Source organism: Cryptomeria japonica, chromosome 11 (genome assembly GCF_030272615.1).
Source record: "Cryptomeria japonica chromosome 11, Sugi_1.0, whole genome shotgun sequence".
In the NCBI taxonomy this organism is placed as follows: Eukaryota; Viridiplantae; Streptophyta; class Pinopsida; order Cupressales; family Cupressaceae; genus Cryptomeria; species Cryptomeria japonica.
In genome coordinates, this window is record NC_081415.1 from 343,296,714 (window position 1) to 343,323,643 (window position 26,930).

Genomic DNA, 26,930 nt, shown 5'->3' on the forward strand with positions numbered 1-26,930 from the left:
ATTTAGGGCTACTTGATGATGTTAGGGTTTACTATTTGATGGAATTTGTGATTATACATTTCCTAGGTGATATGGTTTATGTTTATTACTTATGGTGTTATATTTGGTGCTAACCCTAAGTTGGATATGAATGACGATTCTGTCATTTGATTATGTTATATATATGCTTATGATGTTTTACTGTCTGCAAGTGTGTAACGGATGATATCACATCACTCATCATGAGAAGGATGTGATGTTATAATTCTCTCCACTTGACTATGATGATTATATATATATATATATATATATATATATATATGCACACATTTTGTCCAATGTTGATGTTGTGTAGGAGTGCAGGTACTAGGCACTGACTCCACCTGGTTCCACAGGTTAGAGCGTGCCTCGTTTCCCAATGGTAGTTGATCGGAGGTGACACTAAGGTGATACCACATCTAACCCTAGTCCGTGTCTTTGGCTTTGTTCTTTTGTCTTGCTTGCATTATCATTGACCTAATCCTTGTTCAGGATGTGTGGTCTTGTGGATGGTTATGTGAGTAGTTGTGCTTTATCCTTTTTATTCTATTTTATTTTATGTAATTTATTTAAGATTTATTATGGGATAAGGTTAAGTATTATTAATATTAATTTATTATATAAATTAAATTTTTATTATATAAGACAAGGTGTAATTACAATAATAATATCCTTTGTATTAATTATGCGCATTCTGGTTAAGTGGTAGTGAATTATATACATATCTATGTGTGTGTGTGTGTATTTCCTATTTTCAATCCTATTTTCTAGGAGGAGATTATGTGGTGAATTATTATGTTTCTTGGTGGCATTAAATATTTATAAGCATAAAATAAACCTAAGTGGGATATTATGATATATGTTCATTTTAATCTAAGTTTGGATTATGTAATGTTATGTTTGGTTTTGATTGGTTGAGGGGAATTGGTTGTTTCTTGTACAAACACCAACTCCCATTTTGGGAATGGTATTTGTCCAAGAAATGAGATGGTTTTTGAGGGGATTATTGCTAGAAAAATTCCTAGATTTTGGGGTGAGAATGTGTGAGGTAATTGCAGCCCTATTTGTGTTGAATTTGAATGAAATTTGGAAAGGGTTTTGTGAGGATAGTGAAGAGTTTTTGAGTGGCTTTTGTTGGAGATTGGTTGCTGTTGATTTTGTGTTGGAAAGCTTGCTTGATTGGCTGGAGTTGCTGTTCGTGTGGAGTTTGTATGCGTAGGAGTTGTTCTTCCTTCTTTCTTTGTCCATTTGCTTCAGTTTCCAGGTTGGATTCTTATGCCTATTTGGTTTTATGAATTCAAATGAGTATTGGCTTTGGAAAGATTGTATTCTCTGTGTCTTCAATGTCATGGTTTCATTCTGGAAGGATATTGCATTTGTTGTTATTTGGTTGATTGGTTATTGAAGTTGGTGTTCTCTACAATGCATTTTTCTGGACTGTTTTTAGATTTTTGCCTCTTGGAGTTGTTTTTTAAATCTTGGGGTTGATCAGTCAATGTTTTTGGGAAGGGGACTCAACCATCTCAAATGGGTTTGAGTCAAATTTTGCATTTTTGATTGTTTGGATTTCGGGATTTGAGGCCAAAGTCAACCCAGGGTCGCTGTCCTAGTTCTGTCTCAAAAGCGCTGAAACAGAGTGCAAAAGTGCTAAAAGTTGTTGCAAAAGTGCCACTTTAGGAAATAGATGCGTAGTTTCGGGGATTGGATGTGCCGAAACCCCAGTTTGACCCCCATATTTGTTTGTAGGAGCCCGTGTCAGTCTGGGTCAGTCCAGAGGTTAGTTCTTGGGTCTGTAAACTTTTGTTATGTGTTTCCAGAGGCTGCATGATTGTTTTTGAGATGGATTCATGTATCTTCTTACAGTTTCATGTGTTCATTCATTACAGTTCATTGATTTTGCATTTGTGATGATGCCTTGGGAGCATTTTGGATAAAAGAATGATATGTTGATCAGAAAGTAAATTATGGTTCAGATATTGATTTAGAGCCAAGGTGATGTGAGTTATATGGTGCTTCATAAAATCATGTTTGTAAGGTTTGATTTATGTATGGATATTTGGATTTGGATTGGTGATCATAGGTCCAATCCCATGTTTTGATGATTATGAATTAGTGGATTCAAGACTTAACCTTTTTGTTGATTGGGGTCTTATGGAAGTTCTATTTTAATTTGTGAGATCTTTACTTATGAGATGAGGTTTTGGTGAATCATTATGTCTACGATGGATGCTATGAGGTTGTTGTGATCCTCTTTGTTGTACCCATAGTTTAGTGGTGTCTAGGTGCAAGTTAGGGGGGGTGGCTCTCAAGTGGGTGCCGGGGCCCTAAAGTGGCTGCCAGGATATCTCATTGAGAGTTGGATTAATCAAGTGATAACATTAAATTAAATGAATTAAGGGGTGGGCAGAACACACATTAATGAGATAATTGTTGGTGCCCCCCTCATGGCTTGGAGTGCTCGTTTAGACTCAGGATGAGATTGGGAAGGCCTGTATGGTAGATTGAACTTCCTTGCCTCCATGGAAGGTTTGTTTAGTTCCACATGTGTAGTCAAATGGGCACTAGGGTTTGGAGTTTGGAGAGGGTCAAACCGCTAGGATAACACATATTAATGCCATGTGATGATAGTCTTCCCTAGTTGTAGCTTGGTACCTTGTCCTATGTGGAGATATGGAAGCCTTTGGAGATCCTGTGTCATGTGGTATTTTTAGTTCTTATGTATGTCTATTCTTTGTGAAATTTTGTGTTCCCTTGGATGTGTTAGTGTTAGCCTTAGTTGTATGTTTGGTGTGTGGAGCCTTATGTCATTCTCTGGAGCACGGGGGGGTGGACCTTTGGATTCTACATGGTTAGGTGGTTGATGCTTTCTTCCATTGGGATTTTGATGATATGTTCGTGAGCTTCATGGATGGACTGACTTCTTCAGTTGCAAGTGCCTTGGAATCAAGATGCAAGTTTATTCTCTTATGTAATGATTCATTCATGTATTTAGAATAGGTTTCCATTTATGTTCATTATGTAATAAGAACATTCTCTTGAGAGGAAGATTTAATGCAAATTTAATGTAATGATGTTAATTATGTGATTGTTTTATGAGTTTAGATAGTACAGTGTTGGTACCATCTATCTCTTATGAACGATTAGATTCTTAGTGAGTAAGATGTTAGTTGTAATGCACAAAATGATGTTTTGTGAGCCCAGTATCATTTATTTAAGATTAGTTACTACGGTTATATGATAATGTGGGAAGTAATCTTAGGAACATTTGGATTTTGGAATTAAAATGAATCTAGTTCCTAGGAGTAATCATGATGCTTAGTTCTTATATATTAACATTTCTATGTTATGATTCATTTATTCATGTTAAGGCACTATGTTATGTAATGGTTAGATTAGATTTGATTCTTATGCTTTAGTATGTTGTAGCGTTGCATGGTAGTGATGTTAGTGAACCCACAAGAGGACTAGTTAGGAGAAATATTATCTTACGCATGTGCAAATGATGTATTTAAACTCATGATGAGTAAATAATGTTATGCAATTTGTTTTAAAAATAAACTATTGCTATGTTAACTGATTATTTAGCTGTTGTCCTTTGGGTTTCCTTAGCGGGGTGTTACATTCAACACTTCTGCACAAGACAAGAGGTTTTATGATTCTTTCTCTACTACAAAAAACCCAAAAAATTGGCACACTCATTCTTTTCAACTAAAAGCAGAAATTGAGAGTGTGAGTACAACACAAAACTTGAATTGGGTTAAACACAGGCAAGATGTTATGAACCAAATATGGAGATCTGCATACACAGCTACAAATCACAAATCAATAACTACTGCAATACAAATCTTGCACTAACTACTTAGCAATATTCAATTCATAAGATCAAAATAGCACAAAAGATCACAAGCTGGCTTTAAACAACAAGTAGGCATAAAATTACTCTTAGAAATTGTAAGTGTCAATAGCACTTATTTATGAGTTGCCTATATTATCCCAAATTAGAAAGTTGATATATGCCGAATAAGATACACCCAATAGAGAATTGAATGATGATTGCATGATAATAGAATATAATGTGACATTGAATGGTTGAGAGGCAACAAATAACAATATAAGATTTGCATGGCTGGCATGATTGAGAGCCCAAAAAGTGATGGTAGTTTTTTATAGATAAGCTAATTATCAAAATTAGTGGTTTGTAGATCTATCAATCACAGAGTTGTTGGAAATTTAGGATTTATGCTATAAGAAACACAAAATTGAGAATTTGAGCAAACAAGAGCAAATGGCAGAGTGTGCAAGGTGATGGAGAGTGAGGCTGCAATGTTTTCTCAATGATGTGTAGGAGTGAGTGATGAGGTGTCTAGTGGAGCTTGGGAGGGACTCCCACCCCACATTTAAAACTTTAAAGTACAGTAAAAAAGGCGAAAAAAGAAGAAAGGAAAATCATAAAAATTGAAAAGTAATAAAAGCAAACATAAAAATGTCAAATGACAACCCAAACATTAAATAAATGCATTTTTTTAATTCAACTAACTCCTATTCTCAAGCATCATTGTTCCCTTCATATTAGTTAGAACAAAGAAAGATCGAAGGGATTGACTTCTAACCAACTATAATGTCCCTTTCTCACACGTAGTCAGCTTTACTTTTTGTTAGCCCTTCCTGGGTTCTGATAGGCTATTTGGTGATGGTTATGGGACTCATTGTTCTGTGGAGAGCCTGGGTTTTTAGTTTTAGTGGTTTTCGATAGCAGCGCCGTTTTTAGTAAGTGCTAATTTGGGTGCTTGGCATCTGTTTCAGCTTCAGTTTTGTTTCAATGTGAATAGGTTTCTTTTTTGATGCCTTGACAAATATTTTGAAAGGTGATGGAAATTATTTTAATATCATCACTTAACTGTTTTAAAAGTGACTTTTTAATATTTAAGTGTTGAATATTTTGGAAAGTTATGTCCCCAAGTTGGACGCATAGGCTATGGGGGACAAAATTTGTTCTTAAAAAGATTTTATGTGGGGGACTTTTCAAGAGAATAAAATATTCAAATATTTGAAATGCCCTAATTTTTCCCTCGAAGTTCTATTTATTGGAGTTTGGACTCTTCATTTTGAGTTTGCACACATACAAAGATGCTGTCGGATTGAACTTTGGAGTTCTTTAAGTAGTTGAGGATGAAAACCCTTTGCGATTTGTCTAGTTTCACTGGTGAAAGACCCACCCTAGCTGGTTCATTGTTCTTTCATTCAAAGAATATGCTTGGTTCACTTGAGTTGGGTGATTCAGGTTCTGCAAGTATGAATATTTATATGGTATTTTGAATTAGACTTTGGGGTTTTGGTGTGATTGGTGAAATTTAGTGATTTTGATGAATTAGCAAGTTTTGGGTGAATTTCTAGACCTGGCTATACACTTCCACCCACAGGCTGACCTTTATTTTGGTTCATAATTTCTTGGGTATTGGTCTTTTGCTTCTGGGTATGGATTCAATGCTCTTTCCTCAGCTGGATGGCCAATTGCCATATGTCATTAGAAGGGTTTTTGGTGAATTATAATTTTCTAAGAGGAATTGTCTCCCCGGGCAGGTTGTCCAAGTGCGGGCAACTTCAAGTTTGGTGCCAAGAGTTTATGGGTGAGATTTGAGGTCTGCAAGACATTCTTCTTGAGGCATTTGGACTGGTGAAGGAGATAGCATAGGTTTTCTAAGGTAGTTTGGATTTGGAAGTAGGTATTTTTGAAGGACTAGCTAGTTGTTCTAGTGCTAGATAGCAGCCAATCAGCTACTGCAGACTCATCTGGAGGTTTTTTTAGCATTTATCAGTCCCTAATAAGTGATACTCTCTCGTCAAAGTGCTGTCATATAATTCTAAACAGTTTGGAGGGGTCTTTCTATGTTTGGGAAGGCTTCTTTGACCTATCACTGCCCTTAGAGGCCTAATTTCTGTCAAGGGAAGGCATTATGTATTGTTGTTGATGACTAAGCATCAAATCATGACTCGTAGAAGATCTGTGATGAACTTTCAGACTGCAGTTCAGAGGTACTCTGATGTGTTTTGTGTCTGTCATGCATTGTAATATCATTTACAATGAATATAGTAAGTTTGGAATGTTTTAACATAGTTACAAGACTCGTTGAGTCCAGAGGCGGGTCGCCCTTGCCGAGGCCAGGCGCCTCTAAACTCGGGCTCGACCGAGTCTAGCTGGGTCTTGGTAGACTCACCAAGTCCCGAGACCTTGACTCTGCCGCCCAGGCAACAACGAAAAAGCCAAAAAAATCTAAAACGTTTTTGTTTTAAGTGGAATAAACGGTGAATATGACCAAGGATGATGTGGATGTTAGGAATTGCATGTAGAAAATAACAATTAAATGCAGATAAAGATTACATAGAGGAATGAAATAAAAGTCATTTGAGCAGGGGCACTGCTCCTTGACCCCGTCTTAGGGGTGCTGCCCCCAAATCCCTGTTGAATAATTTGGGGGGAAATTGCACCGATAAAAATGGGGAAAATTGCGCCGATAAAAATGGGGAAAATTTAAACTCCGAGTCTGATTAGGCTCCATATGACAACAGTGGATGAGGATGTTGATGTCATTAAGGCTGAGGCTGAGACACAGGCAGATATCATGATTGCAGTGTGTTCCAGGACCTATCTTAGGCGCACATGTAGGATGGTTGTGGGGTCTAGTGATCAATGATCACTGATATTGGCTCCTTTGAGCCTTAGACTTCTAGGCTCTAGCTTTTATGTTGAACTTGATATATGTTTTGAACTTTTGATGACATGGATTTCATATTCTATGAATTTTGTAGACATTTGACACTATCTATATTTCTAATGTGTTATTTAGTTTACCTTATTTCCTTCAGCGCAAGCCTAAAATTTGCATTTATACTTATGTGATCAATGTAAAATTGTGTATGTGCTTCTATTTGATGAGATTATTGTGTCTTTAATGTTTATTTATTAAAAAATGTATGAGAGAAGTTTAAAATCGCTAAAAATCTTTGAATTTCTTGGGTTTTTCAATTTGCTGAGTCTCGGCCGAGTGTGGGCGCCGAGTCCGAGTCTTGTAACTTTGTGTTTTAATGTATTTTCCAATACTATGTAGAAGCTTTGAAACAAATAAAAAAAGCAGAACATATCAGCAAGCATTTTCAGTTGTATTGGCAAGTAATCTTGAGTGGTAAAATCCATTTTCCCAAACAGTTTTATTATTTTTTATTTCTCAGGGTGTTATTACAGCAAACTATAATTGACTTGTTTTGTTCTCTACTCTTCTACTTTGCTCTTGTTGAAATTTGATGTCAGAGGATAACTATATGGAGTTTGTAATTTTGATTTACATGTAACTAACAATTTTTGAACACTTTAAGTTTGAATGATATGTTTATTTTTATTTTGGTTCATGGTATTTTGGTGGTACTACCTATATACTATGATATATTTGCTCTGAAGTTTTCCGTGTTTCATGATGATACTATTGTTAAGGTTTCAACTTTCAAGTTTGATGTTTTCAGTTTTAATGTGACTGTGTGTACCCAAGTTTACTAAGTTTGCACTGTGTATGCCCCCACCAACTTACGCATGTTGCCTCTGTAAAAACATAATTTGAAGTATACAACTATTGTGTGCATATAAATTTGTAGTTTGCTAAGATATTTTGTTGTTGGCTATTGCAGCTGAAAAATTTGAAGGCCCTTTTTGATGATAGGGTGAAGCATCTTGTAGAATCATTTTTGTTACTCATTGGTGTGCCATTTCGGTAAGGAGCATTTCCCTTGGGATCATTTCATTTATCATTTTGATTATGTTTGTGTTTTATTCTTTATTTTAGGTCATAAGTTGTATGCTTTTACACTGATTTGGTTAGGATTTCTATCATGCCATTTTTCAAGAAGTATTGCAAACCATATTGTTGAGGCGAGTTAGTTTTTTTTTTTTTGCATTTTGCTGCAACCACATTCTCTATTTATTTTGCCTTATTAAAATATATTAAGAGAACCTTTCTCTCCATTTTTGCTCTGAAATGTACAATTGTTATTACATTGGGAATCAATTTCTAAATATTTTATCCCTTTCTCCAGTCCGTATTCTCTTTTTAGTTTTTGCCAAACCAGAATCGTAATGCCGGAATCTGATTCAAGCTACATGTTGATAAAGTATGAAGTAAATTGCTCTTTTGCACAGCTCTTGGTTTGTTGTACATTGACTTATTTTTTTTTAATTTCTCTCATCATTGTTAGAGCTATCATTGTTCATCCTCATCCAAGGATCCTTCCATCATTTGTTGAATGATTCCTGATGGTTTTAAAGCCTTTGAGAATTGGGGTGGGCCCCTTTGCCAATGCCTTCTTTCATTGGTTCTTGTCTCAGCTATACCTTTTTCATTGACCATCAGTGCTGAAAGTGCTCATGATTCATCCCTTTCATACTGCCTAGCTCCTGCAAAGTTCTTCCTTGTCTAGCACCTAATGTGGTCCCACAAACATTGGATGTTGGAATCTGTAAGGACCCAAGGAACAGAAGCAAGTTTTACTTTTGCATTCCCTATTATTTGTTGTCCCTCAGTATCCACCACCTTTTCAGACATCACCCATTCTTGATCCTTAGTTGGATATATTAGCGTATTAATTTGTCCTTTTTAGAATTACTCAAACTAGAATAGTGTATGGTAAAATCATTCTTCAAATTATAAGGGGAAGCTATCTTGTGCCTAATTAAAACTAAACATAAAGCTAGTGACATAATTTACAAGTAAGCACACTATACAGCATTCAAAATTGGGGTTTTTGCATAAATTCATAGTACTAGTTTGATTATGTTTTTGCTCCAAATGTAAGCACGAGATTGTCAATAGTCAAGAATTGCAACAAGCTTTCATATTTAAATAAAGTAAAGTATCAAGCATGGATGATGAACCCTATTTCTTACTAGCTAAAGTAGAAACCTGTATTCAGTTGCGACATAGATATTTGAATGAAAAATAGATAGAGAGTGAATCTTGGCTAAATCTGTTAATTATAGTCTCAGTCATAACACTCAGGAAAATAAATCTATCTCCTTATTTTTATTTGCACAGAAACTAAGTCTGTCATTTGCGATTTAATTAAGATTAAATTTAGTTAGTATTAACTAACAAAATTGCTATGCTATGATTAGTTAATGCATCGTTGAGCTTACTTAAGGAAATGATTGCCGGTGTAGAAGGATCGTGGCTCCACACAGGGGTCACGACCCTATGTGGAACCATGTGGTTCCACATAGGGTTGTGACCCCCTGTGGAGGCACGATCCAGTGGAAACAAAAGATATATATGCGCTACCCTCTCCGTTGAATAAGATAATTTTTGATAGGAGAAAACAATACTGTGATCGGTAGTAAATATAATCGTTTGCTTTTCATCTGCAGAGGCAAATCGATAAGACTATTAAAATCGGTTTTACATTCCTTATATCCTATGCTAAAACTTTTAAACTAGTTGTCTTAGGATCGCGACCCCCTGTGGAGGTACGATCCAATGGAAGCAAAAGATATATATGCGCTACCCTCTCCGTTGAATAAGATAATTTTTGATAGGAGAAAACAATACTGTGATCGGTAGTAAATATAATCGTTTGCTTTTCATCTGCAGAGGCAAATCGATAAGACTATTAAAATCGGTTTTACATTCCTTATATCCTACGCTAAAACTTTTAAACTAGTTGTCTCAGAATTTTGATTGCTCAGAAAGTAATAACAGTCTATTTAAATTTACATGGTATCAGAGCCTAACTACTTAATATCCAAATAGACTGAAAGCGAAGTTTACAAAATTGAAGAGTTCTAAAATGGCGAACACAATCAGATTCGAGGACAGATTCGAAGGAGCAGCAAATTTTGTGGCTTGGAAAGTCAGAATTATGATAGTGTTAAAAGAGAACAAAATAATCAAATTCATAAAAGAAGACAAGCCCGAACCTGAAGACGAACCTGAGAAAACTGTATGGAATGAGGGAAATGATAAAGCTGTAAAAATCATGATAGATGCAGTAAGGGATCACATAATACCACTTATATTAAAATATGACAACGCATATGAAATGTTCAAAACCCTTGAAAGGACGTATGAAATAAACAATCCGAGCAAAACCCTAGCTCTAAAAAGACAGTTGAACCACATAAGTATAAATAAAGGTGAAACAATAAACTCATACTTCATGAGGATAGGTTCACTTAGAGATGAACTGCAAAAACTTGATTATCATGTCGAGAAGCAAGAACTATCAATGATTACCCTAGACGGATTACCTGAATCCTGGGAATCATTCAAACAAGGAATAAATGCAAGGGATAAATTCACATAATTTGATCGACTAAGGGATGACTGTCTCCTTGAAGAATTGAGGCAAATGAAAGGGGGAAATCACAAAACTAAAGATGAGGACCTCCACATTTTGAATACCGACTCCCGTAAGAAAGGCAAGAAGAGAAACTTCAAGAAGAGAAAATCCCATCATGGGAAAAGCTTTCATAAGAAAGACATGTCAAAAATCCAATGTCATAGATGTGATCAGTACGGACATATGCCATTTAATTGTCCTGACAAAGTAAAACAGCAGGCATCATTCGCCAAAGTAGAGAGGAACACAGAACTTGAATCTGAGAAGTTTGTATTATATTCAGTACTATCAAGTCAAGCTTTTAACAAGTCTAACACTTGGGTGATAGACAGTGGATCGTCAAGACATGTCACCGGATTCAGAGAATTACTAGACTCAATGGAAAAGGGATCAAATGAAGAGGTAACAATAGGGGATGACTCTGCACATCCTGTAAAAGGTGTCGGGACATGTACAATCAGACTGAAGTCTGGAATCTCAATCCAACTCATCGGGGTACTATTTGTAGCAGGCATCAAAAGGAACTTAGTCTCTATCTCTGCACTTGAGGACGACAGATATAGAGTCTCATTCATAGAAGGGAAGGTAATGGCATGGCCAAAAACAGCCACCTTCAAAAGAGCACAAGTGATTGGTTACAGACAAGGGCACCTATATGAATCGTGTAATGAGCCAAGTCAAACCTTACTTCATGAAGTCATAGATCAAGCAGAAATTTGGCATAGAAGACTAGGGCACTTACATTTTCGTGCTCTACCCTCTATGGAGAAATTAGTCACAGAACTACCTAAACTAAAGCCAATTCATTTAGATGTTTGTAAAGGATGTGCACTAGGGAAAAACACTAAAAGCTCTTTTCCCTGTAGTTCTAGAAAAACTAAAGGAGTACTAGAACTAGTTCACTCTGACTTATGTGGGCCTATGTCTGAATCATCACTAGGAAACGCATTATACTATGTAATCTTTGTAGACGTTTTTTCTAGGAAAAATTGGATTTATTTCCTTAAAAGTAAAGAATCTGAAGATATTCTTAGGAAATTTAAAGAGTTCAAATCTATTACAGAAAATCACTCTGGTAGGAAAATCAAAACTCTTAGGACTGACAATGGTAGGGAATACACATCAGAAGTATTTAAAGAGTTTTGTAAAGATGCTGGGATTAAGAGGGAGTTCACTGTACCCTACAATCCTCAACAAAACGGGGTTGCTGAAAGAAAAAATAGAACAATAGTAGAAGCAGCAAGAGCTATGTTGTTAGATCAAAACCTAGAAACTGCACTTTGGGGAGAAGCCACTAATACCACTGTATACATTCAAAACAGATGTCCTCACTCTCATATTGGTGACAAAACTCCTGAAGAAGTCTTTATTGGAATTAAACCTGATGTTAGCCATCTCAAAATATTTCGATGTCCTGTTTATATTCATGTACCTAAGGAGAAAAAAATTAAATTATAACCTATTGGACAAAAAGGGATTTTTGTAGGATATAGTGAAACATCTAAAGCCTACCGAATATTCATCCCTGGTCAAAGACTAATAGAATTAAGCAGAGATGTCATATTTGAGGAAGATATAGCTATTAACAAAACAAGGAGTTCCATCACACCTGAAATCCCAACCAATTCCATTAATTTGGAAGAAGATTCTCTTTCTGAAACTCAGAGGGAGCATCCTGAGGATAACACCTTGGAACTTGAGAACACTACAACAGAGAATCCCAGGAAGCGACCACTATGGGCCACTAAAACAGTACAGGAAGCAAAATCCTTTGCAGCACCTAGAGGAACAGTTAGAGAAAGCAAAAGACCTTCAAAGTTTTCTAGCTATGTTACTCTAATGACAGACCTCTTAAATGCTGAACCTTCAAGTGCTGGAGAGGCTCTTAAACAACAAGTATGGAAGGATGCCATGATAGAGAAATATCAATCTATCTTAAAGAATGATGTGTGGAAAATTGTGCCTAGACCTAAAGGAAAATCAGTTGTATCTTCTAAATGGCTCTTTAAAATTAAGCATGCTGCTGATGGCAGTATAGAAAAACATAAGGCAAGATTTGTTGCTTGAGGCTTCTCTCAGAAGGAAGGAATTGACTATGAAGAAACATTTGCACCTGTTGCACGATACACTTCTGTCAGAACAATCTTGGCTATAGCAGCATCTAAAGGATGGAAAGTTCATCAAATGGATGTAAAAACTGCATTTTTGAATGGAACAATTGAAGAAGAAGTATATCTAGAGCAACCTGAGGGATTTGAGGTAAATAATGCTAAAACACATGTATGCAAGTTAGAGAAAGCACTGTATGGATTAAAACAAGCTCCCAGAGCATGGTACGAAAGAATTGACAGTTACTTATTAGAGATAGGTTTCTCTAAAAGCATTGCTGATCCAAATCTGTATTTCAAAATAATCAAAGGTGAAATGTTGATACTCATATTATATGTAGATGACTTATTAATTACAGGCGAAGATCATCTCATTGCAAAATGCAAACAGGAACTAGCTTCAGAGTTTGAGATGAAGGACTTAGGTCTACTCCATTATTTCCTTGGATTAGAAGTATGGCAAAAACCAGATGGTATTTATCTTAATCAAGGTAAATACACCATGGACATTCTAAAGAGATTTGGAATGATGAATTGTAAGCCAATGTCATCTCCTATGGAAACAAACCTACATAAACTAAAAGAAGCTATAGCAGATTCCAAATTTGCAGATCCAACATTATACAGACAGATTATTGGATCATTAATGTACCTAGTCAATACTAGACCTGATATATGTTATGCAGTAAATGCACTCAGCCAACACATGGTTGAACCCAAAGAAATACATTTGGTTGCAGTAAAGCATATATTGAGATATCTACAAGGTACCTTGGACTGTGGACTGCATTATGAGCACACTGCATTGAACCTACATGGATACTCTGATTTAGACTGGGCTGGAAGCGTGATAGACAGAAAGAGCACTTCAGGATGCTGTTTCAGCTTAGGGTCAGCTATGGTATCTTGGATCTGCAGAAAACAATCTTCCGTAGCTCAGAGCTCCACAAAGGTTGAATATATAGCTGCATCCATGGCAACTAAGGAAGTTGTATGGTTGAGGAAGTTGATAGTAGGACTGTTTGGTGAAAGTCTGAAGCCTACTATCATTCATTGTGACAATCAGAGCTGCATTAAACTTTCAGTGAATCCAGTTTTTCATGATAGATCCAAGCACATTGAGATCCCATATCACTATGTAAGAGACATGACAAAGAGAAAGGTAATAAGACTGGAATATGTCAATACAGGAGATCAGATAGCTGACATTCTCACCAAACCCCTAGCAAGAGTGAAAATTGATCACTTCAGGAGGTATCTTGGTATGGTTAAAATGTAATTGATGTCTAAAATTTATGTAAACTTCTTGGTCATATATTTGAGTATATGAAGTATGTAACCTTTCCCTGTGTTCACTCCTAAAGGATGACGATTCTTTAGTTAATGAACACTTGTATTTTAACATCGTAAGGTGACGATCTTATAAATGTTTGAAAGATCATATAAACTGAAAATCAGACAATTTGAATATCAGTAATATGATAAGTTATACTAGACATTATGTAAGCAGATTAATGTCAGTGCGCATACTATAACAGGGATATCAAAGTGAGTATATCCTTAGTATCACAGGCTGATACTTAAAATTGGATATCAAAGTGAGTATATCCTTAGTATCACAGGCTGATACTTATAACAAGGATGTCAAAGTGAGTATATCCTTAGTATCACAGGCTGATACTTAAAATTGGATATCAAAGTGAGTATATCCTTAGTATCACAAGCTGATACTTAAAATTGGATATCAAAGTGAGTATATCCTGAGTATCACACGATGATACTTCACACCTAGGTGATGTAATTCTCATGAGATTAGTGGTGAGCTCAATTAAGTTTTAGGTCTATACTCCTAAGACTAAGAGGGAGTGTTAATTATAGTCTCAGTCGTAACACTCAGGAAAATAAATCTATCTCCTTATTTTTATTTGTACATAAACTAAGTCTGTCATTTGTGATTTAATTAGGATTAAATTTAGTTAGTTTAACTAACAAAATTGCTATGCTATGATTAGTTAATGCATCGTTGAGCTTACTTAAGGAAATGATCGCCGGTGTAGAAGGATCGTGGCTCCACATAGGGGTCACGACCCTATGTGGAACCGCGTGGTTCCACATAGGATCACGACCCCCTGTGGAGGCACGATCCAATGGAAACAAAAGATATATATGCGCTACCCTCTCCATTGAATAAGATAATTTTTGATAGGAGAAAACAATACTGTGATCGGTAGTAAATATAATCGTTTGCTTTTCATTTGAAGAGGCAAATCGATAAGACTATTAAAATCGGTTTTAAATTCCTTATATCCTACGCTAAAACTTTTAAACTAGTTGTCTCAGAATTCTGATTGCTCAGAAAGTAATAACAGTCTATTTAAATTTACAAAATCAAAGACCAATAAATCTACATTGACATGAAAGAATCAAACAAGTGAACACCTCACAATATCATGAAATAATTGCTAAAGTGCATACAAATCTGCATTATGGAAAGATGGATTTTGTACTAAGATTGACCAAATGTGATTTTCTTTTGATCTGATTCATGAAATTACAAAATTCAATCACAGTTACACAATCACTTCTACTGAACAATTGCTTTTACAACATAAGCATGACTTCCACCAATATTCATTAACTTTCACAAAAATACAATAACGTCACTGACAATTTCTGCAGCATAAGCATAGAATCAACTATCCTTACAAATTATGTGCTTAAGGCATTTATTTATAAGCTCTCAAGGCACAGCTTTAAAGATAAAATCGTAATAAAATATTCCCATAAAGGTGCCACTTTAAAGAGAAAATAAAACCATTTTAATACAATCTAATTCTAAAACAATTAATAAAACAAAATCTTAATAATAGGCTCATAGCTACCTCATTTAGAAAAATAACAACATTGCCACTTAATTTGTTTTTTGAAAATTCAAATTAAATTTGACTTGCTAACTTTGTCAAATCTTCTAGAGACTTTAAAATATGACAAACGTTTTTTGGAGCTGCAGAAAATTGTTGAAACCCTATCCTTGGATATGAAATTGATGACTGCCTTTGAAAAAACAACTTTCTAAAAATAGAAAGTTGAATTTTCAAGGTCCTCAAACCATTCCTTGAAAAAACATATTTGCCAAAAATAGAAGTTTCCAAACATATAATTGTTTTGACAATTGGACAAATTTTCTACTAAAATTGAAACCCTAACCATGAGATTATGTCCAACACTCAAATTTGAATTCTCTTGCACTTGGAGAAGTTTTGTCATGCCAAAGTTAATCGGAATGAGTGATTGTAGGAACTTTTGGGCAGCAAAATAAGTCGGAAAGTGTGACCCATATTTGTCCATTTAAGTTTTGATGGATATAATTTAACTTAATGCCACTTTTTTGACCATAGGCAGAACTTCAGAGGGTGCACCTTACTTTATGTTTATTTCCCCTTGAATGTTTGATGTGCTTTACTGAGCCATTTGTCACCTTTTTTTAACATAGTTGGAACTTTAAGGTGGTTAAGCCACGCCGAAAATGTGCTTCACTTTATGTTTTACTAGTGACCTAGGTTTGCTGTGGATCAATAATACCCTTGCCACCTTTTTCATGTTTCTCCATTGGCTTTGCCACTTGAAAAGTGTAATTTTTACTTGGTTTCATTTCTTTTCACTTTGGAGCACTTTTTTCTTGTCATTGCTAGCCCTTGTCACATTTTCTTTGTGGGTTTGCCACTTAAAATGGTCAATTTCCTTGTTTCCTTCACTTTATGTGCTAGTTGTGTTTTCTTAAGTCATTTGCACTCCATTGTTGCATTTTTCTAATGTCATAGCTACTTGAAATGTGCAATTTCCTTCTTGTTGTGGTTTCATAATGACCTTGCTATCTTTTTGTCAAAGTTTTGCACTAGCAATGCTACTTCCAAATGGTGCCACAACTTAACTAATTTCATTTGCCTTCTCCCTTTGAATGCACTTTCATAATGCCATTACCATGGGTGAAATTACTTCTTGGCATTGACACCTTGTAAGTGTGCTTTAGTATTTGGTGTGGTTTATTAAAATAATATTGTAATGTTTCTATAATGGTCATTTTAGTTAGTTGTTTAGTTTCTTTTTTGTCTTTCATGTTTCTATTCTTGATCGTTTCTGTTATGGAAAGATTGTTCTGTAATCCATATATAAGAAGTCTTCGTCTCCTTTGTGAATAATATTGAATGTCAATTATCATTTCATGGTATTAGAGCGGGTTGAGTCTTTTGATGAATTTTTTTATCATGGCTCAATTTACCTAGACTTGAAATTTCTTTTGAGATGAGTTTTTGTGTAAAATCGTTGTCCTTGAAATTTTTTGTTAGGTTTTGTCAATTGTTTCTTTCAAAAAATTGTGGCATCATTTTGGGAGTATAATCTCAGCTTTTTGCATTGAGAAACACATATTTTTATAGCAAAAAATCACAAGGGTTTTTGTGTGTTGTGGGTTTTGCCGTGATGCCTTTACTCGTGATAAAAGGTTCAAAGTGTTTGTCGCACGTCCTTGGTTGTGTCGGATGTCTACGCGTGATCTATTTCTGCTCGTGTGTTTCCGCAACTGTGGAGTTTTTCCATGTGATTTGGAGCATTCTTTTCCCATGATGACTCAATTTTCTCGTGACGGGTTTGAGAAAATTTCGAGCTTCTCTGCAACGATTTGTGGGTTCTGCAACGGAAGGTGTTTGCTCTGCGTGACGGGGTTCGTGGGTTTTTTGTTTTCCGCGAGTAGGGTTTCAACACACAGATTTTCATGTTTTTTGATGGTTTTTTTGAACAAAATCATGGTATTTGGATGTGTTGATGTGGCTAAAGTCGTACCCTCAACTCTCTCCGGTCAACACATAATAGAATTTAGTGGCAATCCCATTCTCTCTTGCGCAAGGAGGCTTCTAGTGCTACTGGAATGATCATTGGAAAGCAACCTCAAGGTTTATTTTGTTATGTCTTGATTGTGGGATGGCTTAGAGGTTAATGTGTCTTGCTGGTAGACACAAAGGGGACTTATGTTAACAGATAGAATAAGCTTCAAATTTTACACGGTGTCCCTAAGACTCTACAAGTCTCGCTCTCATCAAATTATCAATACACACGATGCTGTTTAACGGGCTGCAACTTCTGATTTAAAAAAAAAGGAAAAAGAGAGAGTAAGGAAGAGATACTAACCACTCTAACTAAAATAGCACATATGGGCAAATAGACGAGGATATTATAATTACCATATTCTACCTCGCTAGTTGAACACAACTAAGTAGAATTTGGTGCAATCTTCAAAGTAAAGTTAGATTTTCAAACTTTTAAACACTAATGCTGAATCTAAAATATACATTCATAAAAGTGTTTAACAGTCGAACTAAATACATGAATATGTTCAGATTAACCATGCAGGGGGATTGACAATCAGTCAATCCACATGAATATGTTCAGATTAACCATGCAGGGGGATTGACAGTCATTCAATCCCTAATGGTATGAACTTAAAATACCTATCAAATATTTTCCCAAATACACTACTTGTAAGCAAAATGCGCTACAAAAATTTAAATGAGGAAGAAAGAACCATGCACTCACAGGAAACATATACATCTTGATATTCAATTAAACCTGCAAATATTTCTGCAGAGTTTTTGCAACAATTTTCGATTTCTTACAAAATAAGGGAAAACCAGTCCCTTTAAATAGAATTCCAAAACTTGGATGAATGGTCAGGATTAAGCAAAACAAGTGGCCCAAATTCATCCCAAAAAACATGACTACCCATGCCTAGTTAATAAGGAGCATACCTCCCAACTAACTAACCAACTAACTGTAAAGTATATTCAATTTCTATTGAAGAACAAGTTAAATACTAGCAATGCTATGTGATTGCAATTTATAATTGTGTCTAACAATTCTGATTTATTTATGTGCAGACTGTGGGAGAGAGATCATTTTAATATTTTTCTATGTCTTCTCCAAATGAATTTAATTGGTATATATATCATTTAGGCAACCAGTCAATAGGTGTATTGACCGGTCATGCCTTTTAGGCATGACCGATCAATGCACCCATTGATCGGTGCCTTTTCAATATACTTTTGTTTTATCTCTTAACACAATGCTATTTACATAATGGATCGGTTCACATATAACCCCGATAAACATATTGCATATCATAATTTGGATCGGTGCCTTAATGCACCCGACAACCAAAGTGCACATTGTATATTTGAATCGGTGCATATTTCATTAATTAACTAAAGTGTTTTACCAAGCAATGAAGCGGTGCTTGTTTACACCCGATAGCAAATACTGAATCGGTGCTTTATTAACAACAGCATTTAGTTGAGATTCGATGCACATAATATGTTACCGGGTTTTAACAACCCGATAACATATGAATATATATTATAGCAATCGAATGAATACCATTATTTTATAGCAATTTATCATGTTTCAAATCAGTAAGCAAAATATAAATGATAACAGACATATACGAGTATGGTTTACTTATCTTGCAGGAGCTACAATGCATTAACACTCCCTCTTAGCTCTAAAAGATAGGTAACCTGCATCACATTTCTCTTTCATAACCAAGATAATGTCAGTCATCAAAATCTATATCATGTGAAATATCATCAAAACATATGATATGAAAAATAAAAGAACATCACTTGAGCATGTTATATAAAGTATCACCTAAGCATGTGATACAAATATTTATCAAGATATCACCTAAACATGTGATATCTGTATTGCCTAAACATGCAATACTTTTAAGGATAATCCATATGAGAAGTGTTAAGTTCTCATCATATCCAAGTTGTGATAAGTGCAATAACATTTTATAAATGTTTCTCACAACACAGTCATGACACATCCATGACTTACCAGAGATCCAACATGATCACTGGTTGAGATATCACCTAAGCACGTGATATCAGTATTGCCTAAGTACGCAATACAAGGTTAACCATATGAGAAGTGTTTAAATTCTCATCATATCCAGGTTGTGATAAGTGCAATAACATTTTATAAATGTTTTATCACAACGCAGTCATGGCACATCCATGACTTACCAGAGATCCAACATGAACGTTGGTTTGACTACCATAAGATCGTCACCTTATGATGGCTACATACAAGTGTTCAGTATTTGAGAGATTGTCACCTCTTAGATATGAACACAGGTGGCAAAAAAAATATTAAAGATTGTTCAAATGTGACAAAGAAGTTTACACATTAAACATCTTAAATATATGTAAGTATAGATTACAAAGCAGATTACCCTTCTATCATACCTAAGCCCTTTCTGAAGTGATCAACCTTCACTCTGGAAAGAGGTTTGGTTAGAATATCTGCAGTCTGATCTCCTGTACACACATATTCTAATTTAATCACATTCCTGTCAACCATATCTCGCACATAATGGTATGGAATCTCAATATGTTTGGACCTGTCATGAAATACTGGATTTACAGAGAGTTTTATGCAGCTTTGATTATCACACTGAATAATTGTAGGTTTCATAGGTTCTCCAAACAATCCCACAAACAACTTCCTAAGCCATACTACCTCTCGGGCAGCCATGGAAGCTGCAATATATTCAGCCTCAGTGGAACTCTGAGCTACTGAAGATGGTTTTCTGCTGATCCAGGATATCATGGTTGAACCTAAACTGAAGCAACACCCTGAAGTGCTCTTTCTGTCAGTCACACTGCCAGCCCAATCTGAATCTGTAAATCCATGTAGGTCTATGCCAATTTTCTCATATTTAAGACCAAGCTTTAGAGTACCTTGTAAGTATCTCATTATATGTTTTACTGCAACTAGGTGTATCTCCTTAGGTTCACACATGAACTGACTTAGAGCATTAACAGCATAACAGATATCTGGCCTTGTATTTACCAGATACATCAGGGACCCAATCATCTGCCTGTATTGAATAGGGTCAGTGGGTTTTGACTCTGCTGCTGCTTCTTTAAGTTTATGGAAGTCGGTTTCCATAGGAGAGGTCATGGGCCTGCAATTTAGCATTCCGAATCTCGTCAATATGTCCAAGGTGTACTTCCCTTGGTTCAGTACAATATTATCAGGATTCTGCCATACTTCCAATCCTAGGAAGTAATGAAGAAGCCCCAAGTTCTTCATATCAAATTCTGTGGATAGATCTTTCTTGCATTGATCTATTAGGTGCTCATTTCCTGTGATTAATAAGTCATCAATATATAAAATCAATATTAGCATATCACCTTTATTTCTTTTGAGGTAGAGATTAGGATCTACATCATTCTTAGAGAAACCTAGCTTTGAGAGATAGTTGTCAATTCTTTCATACCAGGCCTTGGGAGCCTGTTTGAGCCCATAGAGAGCTTTCTTGAGTCTACACACATGAGACTCTGCATCATGAATTTCAAACCCTTCAGGTTGCCCTAAGTAGACTTCTTCTGAGATCTCGCCATTTAGAAATGCTGTCTTTACATCCATCTGATGTACCTTCCACCCCTTTACTGCTGCAATGGCTAGTACAACTCTTACTGATGTATACCTGGCAACAGGTGCAAATGTCTCTTCATAATCTATTCCTTCCTTCTGTGAGAACCCTCTAGCTACAAATCTGGCCTTGTGCTTTTCAATACTGCCATCTGCAGCATGCTTGATTTTAAACAACCATTTAGAAGACACAACAGATTTCTTGGTTGGCCTAGGAACAATCTCCCAAACATCATTCTTCATAATGGACTGATACTCTTCAGACATGGCATCTTTCCATACTTGATGTTTGAGTGCATCTGATACATTGTTTGGTTCAGCTTTAGAGAGATCATTCATAAGGGCAACATAGTTGGTGAACTTATTAGACCTCTTGCTTTCCCTGAAGATTCCTGAATGAGCAGCGAACTTCTGAGCTTTTGCTACAGTTTTGGTGGCCCATAGTGGTCTTTTGTTGAGTTTTTCTATAGGTGGGTTTTGTGTTTCACCTATAGTTTCCTCAAGATCCTCTGAAGCTCAGGAGTAGGATCTTCTACTAGGTTAGGAGTAGGATTATAGATTTCAAGTTCTATTGTATTTTGGGCCCTTTTGAAGGCTAAATCTTCTTCGAAGATTACATCCCTACTTAGTTCAATATTTCTTTGCCCTTGTACATAGATTCTGTAAGCTTTAGAAGTTTCATTGTACCCTACAAGTATTCCCCTTTTTCCAGAGGGCTCTAGTTTTAGTCTTTTCTTTTTAGGTACATGTATATAGACAGGACACCTAAATATCCTAAGGTGGTTGATATCTGGCTTTGTTTTGGTAAAGACTTCCTCAGGAGTTTTATCTTCAAGGTGTGAATGAGGACATCTGTTTTGTATGTACACAACAGTGCTAGTTGCTTCTGCCCAAAGATTCAAGTTTAGATTTTGATCTAGTATCATAGCTTTGGCAGCTTCTACTATGGTCCTATTTTTTCTTTCAGCTACTCCATTTTGTTGAGGGTTATAAGGTATTGTTAACTCCCTCTTAATCCCAGAATTTTTACAAAAATCTTTAAATAGTGCCGATGTGTATTCCCCCCCATTGTCAGTTCTTAGGGTTTTAATTTTGTTTTCTGAGAGGTTTTTTGTTAAAGTTTTAAACTCTTTAAATCTACTTAGGATCTCTTCTGATTCTTTACATTTCAGAAAGTAGATCCAAGTCTTCCTAGAGTAGTCATCAACAAAAATTACATAGTACAAGAATCCCCCTAGAGAGGGTACAGACATAGGTTCACATACATCAGAATGAACTAATTCCAAAACTTTGCTAGTTTTCCTAGTACTATTCTGAAATGCACTTTTGGTATTCTTACCTAGGGCACATCCTTTGCATGCCTTTGAATGATATTGCTTCAACTTAGGTAGACCTGTGACAAGGTTTCCCATAGTTGACAAAGCTCTATAATTCAGATGGCCTAATCTCCTATGCCACACTTCATTTGCATTAGTGGCTTCATGGATCAAGGCTAGATTGGACTCTGTGCATAGCTCATACAAATAGCCTTGTCTTTGACCAATGACCTTAGCGTTCTTGATGGAGGATTTTTTTGGCCAAGCCAACACCTTGTTTTCCATGAAGGTCACTTTGTATCCTTGATCTTCTAGTGCTGATATGGAGATTATATTTCTTCTGATGCCAGGAACATATAGTACCCCTTCAAGTCGTAATGACATGCCTGTCTTTAGTTTGATGGTGCAGGTTCCAATTCCTCTGACTGGATGTGATGAATCATCTCCGATGGTCACTTCCTCATCATCCTCCTCTATCGTGGAGTCTAGTAGTTCTCTAAAACCGGTGATGTGTCTGGATGAACCACTGTCGATCACCCATGAGTTAGATTTGTTTGAAGCATGGCTTGTAAGTGATGAGTGGAGGAAATAGTTCTCAGAGTCATTTTCTCTTTTGGATTTCCTCACTATGGCAAATGTGGCTTGCTTTCCTTTCTCTGGACATTTTGCAACATAGTGTCCGAATTTGTCACACCTATAACATTGTACATGTGGTAGGTCTTTCTTTGAAGTGTTCTTGCCTTGATAAGCTTTTCTCTTCCTAAACTGCTTCTTCTTGTACTTCTTATTAGTGTTTGTATTTAGGACTTGCAAGTCTTCGTCTATATTCTTTTGTTTTATTCCTACCTTGTTCAATCTTGATTCTTCTTGTAGACAGTCATCTCTTAATCTTTCAAACTTGGGATATTTAGACCTAGCATTGATGTCTTGGACGAATGTGTTCCATCCACTAGGCAACCCATCTAGAGCAATGAGTGTTAACTCTTTGCTTTGGATCTCGTATCCAAGGGAAGCTAAGTCATCTCTTAGGCTTGATATCCGCATAAAGTAGGAGTTAATTGTCTCCCCTTTGTTCATACTGATATGATTGATCTCTCGTTTCAATGCCAGAGTACAACTTGCATTTGATATCTCAAATGTCCTTTCGAGTGCCTTGAACATTTTATAAGCCGTCTCATACTTTTTAATGATGGGCATTATGTTATTTCTTACCCCACCCACTATTATTTTAATAGCCTTTTCATTTCCCTCAATCCATGTTGATTTGTCAGGTTCATCTTCTGGCTGTGCATTTTCAGTTTGAACATATGAATCAACTTTGTTTTCTCTCAATATCATTTTGATTCTAAACTTCCAAGCTGAAAAATCTTCGCTACCTCCGAGTCTATCTTCGAATCTGATAGCGTTGGCCATTTTAGAAATGTGATGTAGTTTATAACTTTGTCCTTGAATTTATCAAAATCGAATAGCCTTAGGTTCGATTACCATGGCTCTGATACCATGTAAAGTATATTCAATTTCTATTGAAGAACAAGTTAAATACTAGCAATGCTATGTGATTGCAATTTATAATTTTGTGTCTAACAATTCTGATTTATTTATGTGCAGACTGTGGGAGAGATCATTTTAATATTTTTCTATGTCTTCTCCAAATGAATTCAATTGGTATATATATCATTGGCAACCGGTCAATAGGTGTATTGACTGGTCATGCCTTTTAGGCATGACCGATCAATGCACCCATTGATCAGTGCCTTTTCAATATACTTTTGTTTTATCTCTTAACACAATGCTATTTACATAATGGATCGGTTCACATATAACCCCGATAAACATATTGCATATCATAATTTGGATCGGTGCCTTAATGCACCCGAGAACCAAGTGCACATTGTATATTTGAATCGGTGCATATTTCATTAATTAACTAAAGTGTTTTACCAAGCAATGAAGCGGTGCTTGTTTACACCTGATAGCAAATACTGAATCGGTGCTTTATTAAGAACAGCATTTAGTTGAGGTTCAATGCACATAATATGTTACCGGGTTTTAACAACCCGATAACATATCAATATATATTATAGCAATCGAATGAATACCATTATTTTATAGCAATTTATCATGTTTCAAATCAGTAAGCAAAATATAAATGATAACAGACATATACGAGTATGGTTTACTTATCTTGCAGGAGCTACAATGCATTAACACTAACAACCATAAAGCTCTCCCCCCAAAAAGTGCATTGCACGGAGCTCAAAACTGTAACTGTACTTTGGTAGTTGGGGAGAAATAACCAACTTTGGGAATGCACTTTTTATCATCCCGGAGTAGATATTTTCCCTTGTTACAATAAAAAATCACTTTCTCCTTCCAAGTACCCTTCCCAAATATCTCGACTTGCTGTTCGTTCTACCCGAACATACTCCTAGAACCTAAGGTAGATGGAACACACCTCTTGGAGAGGAGGAAGAGGTGGATTGTTCATTTGGAAGTTGATATCCATGCCTACTCAAGCCAGTCTATTTTATTGGTCTCAAAATCCTTTATTGCTGCACACAATTCGCTGGCGACTTCTATGTCACCCTTGGAAAAAGGAGTTCCGTCATTCTTCAGTTTGTCTTTCCAACACAATTTCATCTCGCTGCACTCCACTTCAGGTTGCCAATTGCTAATTAGAGTTCGCAGGACCTTTTCATAAAAAGTTCTGACATCGAGTAGGGTTGCGTTGCACTCCTTCCATCCCTTATTGATGCAGTCCACATGTCGTTCTTTATACCCAGAACTTGATACCAGTGTCCAAAGGTATCGATATCATGAGTGTTAAGGAATATAGATCAGTGATAGAGAAAACAATAGTCTTTTCTTTCAATGTATATCTGATATATATATTTGATTTTGTCAAATAATAACTGATTTTATTATCGACTGCTTGCTGTATAACATAATTGCCACTGTTATTGATTATATTATCAGCAAGCATCAATATCATTGGGCATGTGTATATCAGTGAAGGGTTATGTCTACGTAGAGGCATGACCCCTACGTAACCATAGCGCTTCACTATATATTGTCAACCGTTATTAGTTATGCACTGAATTACTTATCGTGCTCGATACTATCGTGCTTAACAATAACAATTCGGTAGTAGTAATATCGAATATGATTTGAAAGTGATTGGATACAATGATAATATGTTAATGTTACTTTCATTATATATATATATTTCTATTCACACACACACACACACACACACACATATATATATGTATATATGTATCATTTTACTCATAATATATTGCTTGCTTCAATCCGAATGAGGCTACATCCTTAACACTCCCTCTTAGCAAAAGAGGATTGAATTTCATAATTATGTTTAAGGAACAACATTCTAGATATATATTCATTTGGCATGAGCATATACATTCAATCCGTAATGCTTCCCAGTGAAATACTTCATTTCTCAGGGAGATAAGGATTATTTGATATCCAGCACTCTAGGACAACAACTACATGAAGTCTATCAGATAACAACCTTGATCCTAGTGACAACTATAAAATTGTCATTATCGTAGGTGCAATAATTTTAGTATCATGACATCCGACACATTCCGGGACAACAAATTAATGTAGTCAATCATGATATGATTGTTATCATAATTTCCGACAGATTTCGGGACAACACTTAATGACAACAAATCAATAACTAAACATAACAAATTTAGTATCAAGATTTCGGGCACATTCCAGGACAACAACTTAATGTAGTCAATCTTGATAACAGATCAAGCTATTGTTGAGGTCGTCACCTTACAATAGTGATCTTACACATACATCACATGAAAGATCGTCACCTTTCATGACATAACACACAAATGCAATATTGCATCCAAAATATTAATGAATATATCAAATTACATATGACTGAGATTCAATATCAGAAATTTCAATTATAATTTAGTCATACCAAGTTTATCTCTAAAGTACTCCACTTTTAACTTTGCAAGAGGTTTGGTGAATATGTCGGCACTTTGCTCTTCAGTGCTGATGTAGGTCAATTTGATAACATCTCTGTCTACCATATCTCTTATGTAATGGTAAGGGATTTCTATATGCTTGGATTGATTATGAAAAACTGGATTTACAGAAAGTTTGATGCAGCTTTGATTATCACAGTGAATCACAGTGGGGTCTAGGGGCTTCCCAAATAGTCCTACTAGCAATTTCCTTAACCGCACTGCTTCATGAGCTCCCATGGAGGCAGCCATATATTCGGCTTCAATGTAACTCTGAGCAACTGCTGACTGTTTTCTGCTAAACCAGTATATCATAGCCGATCCAAGACTAAAACAACACCCCGTTGTACTTTTATGATCAATGGAACTGCATGCCCAGTCGGAATCAGAATACCCTTGGAGTTGTATCTCAACATTCTCATACTTCAGGCCAAGTCCAATAGTACCATGCAAGTATCTCAGAATATGCTTAGCAGCCATTAGGTGAATCTTCTTGGGTTCGCACATGAAATGACTTAACACATTATTAGCATAACAAATATCAGGGCGAGTGTTTACTAGGTACATAAGAGATCCAATAATTTGTCTATAGTATGTAGGATCTG

The 26,930-nt window shown here is 35.9% G+C and overlaps 1 protein-coding gene across 5 annotated transcripts in view; it reads left to right on the top strand.

The window, feature by feature from the left end:
• Positions 1-26,930, top strand: part of LOC131074771 (uncharacterized) — a 294,384-nt gene that overhangs the window by 79,506 nt on the left and 187,948 nt on the right. For all 5 annotated transcript variants that reach the window (XM_058011449.2, XM_058011456.2, XM_058011466.2 and 2 more), the window contains one exon: positions 7,696-7,778. In XM_058011449.2, the coding sequence (XP_057867432.2) occupies positions 7,696-7,778 (83 nt within the window). The remainder of the gene's footprint in view (positions 1-7,695; positions 7,779-26,930) is intronic.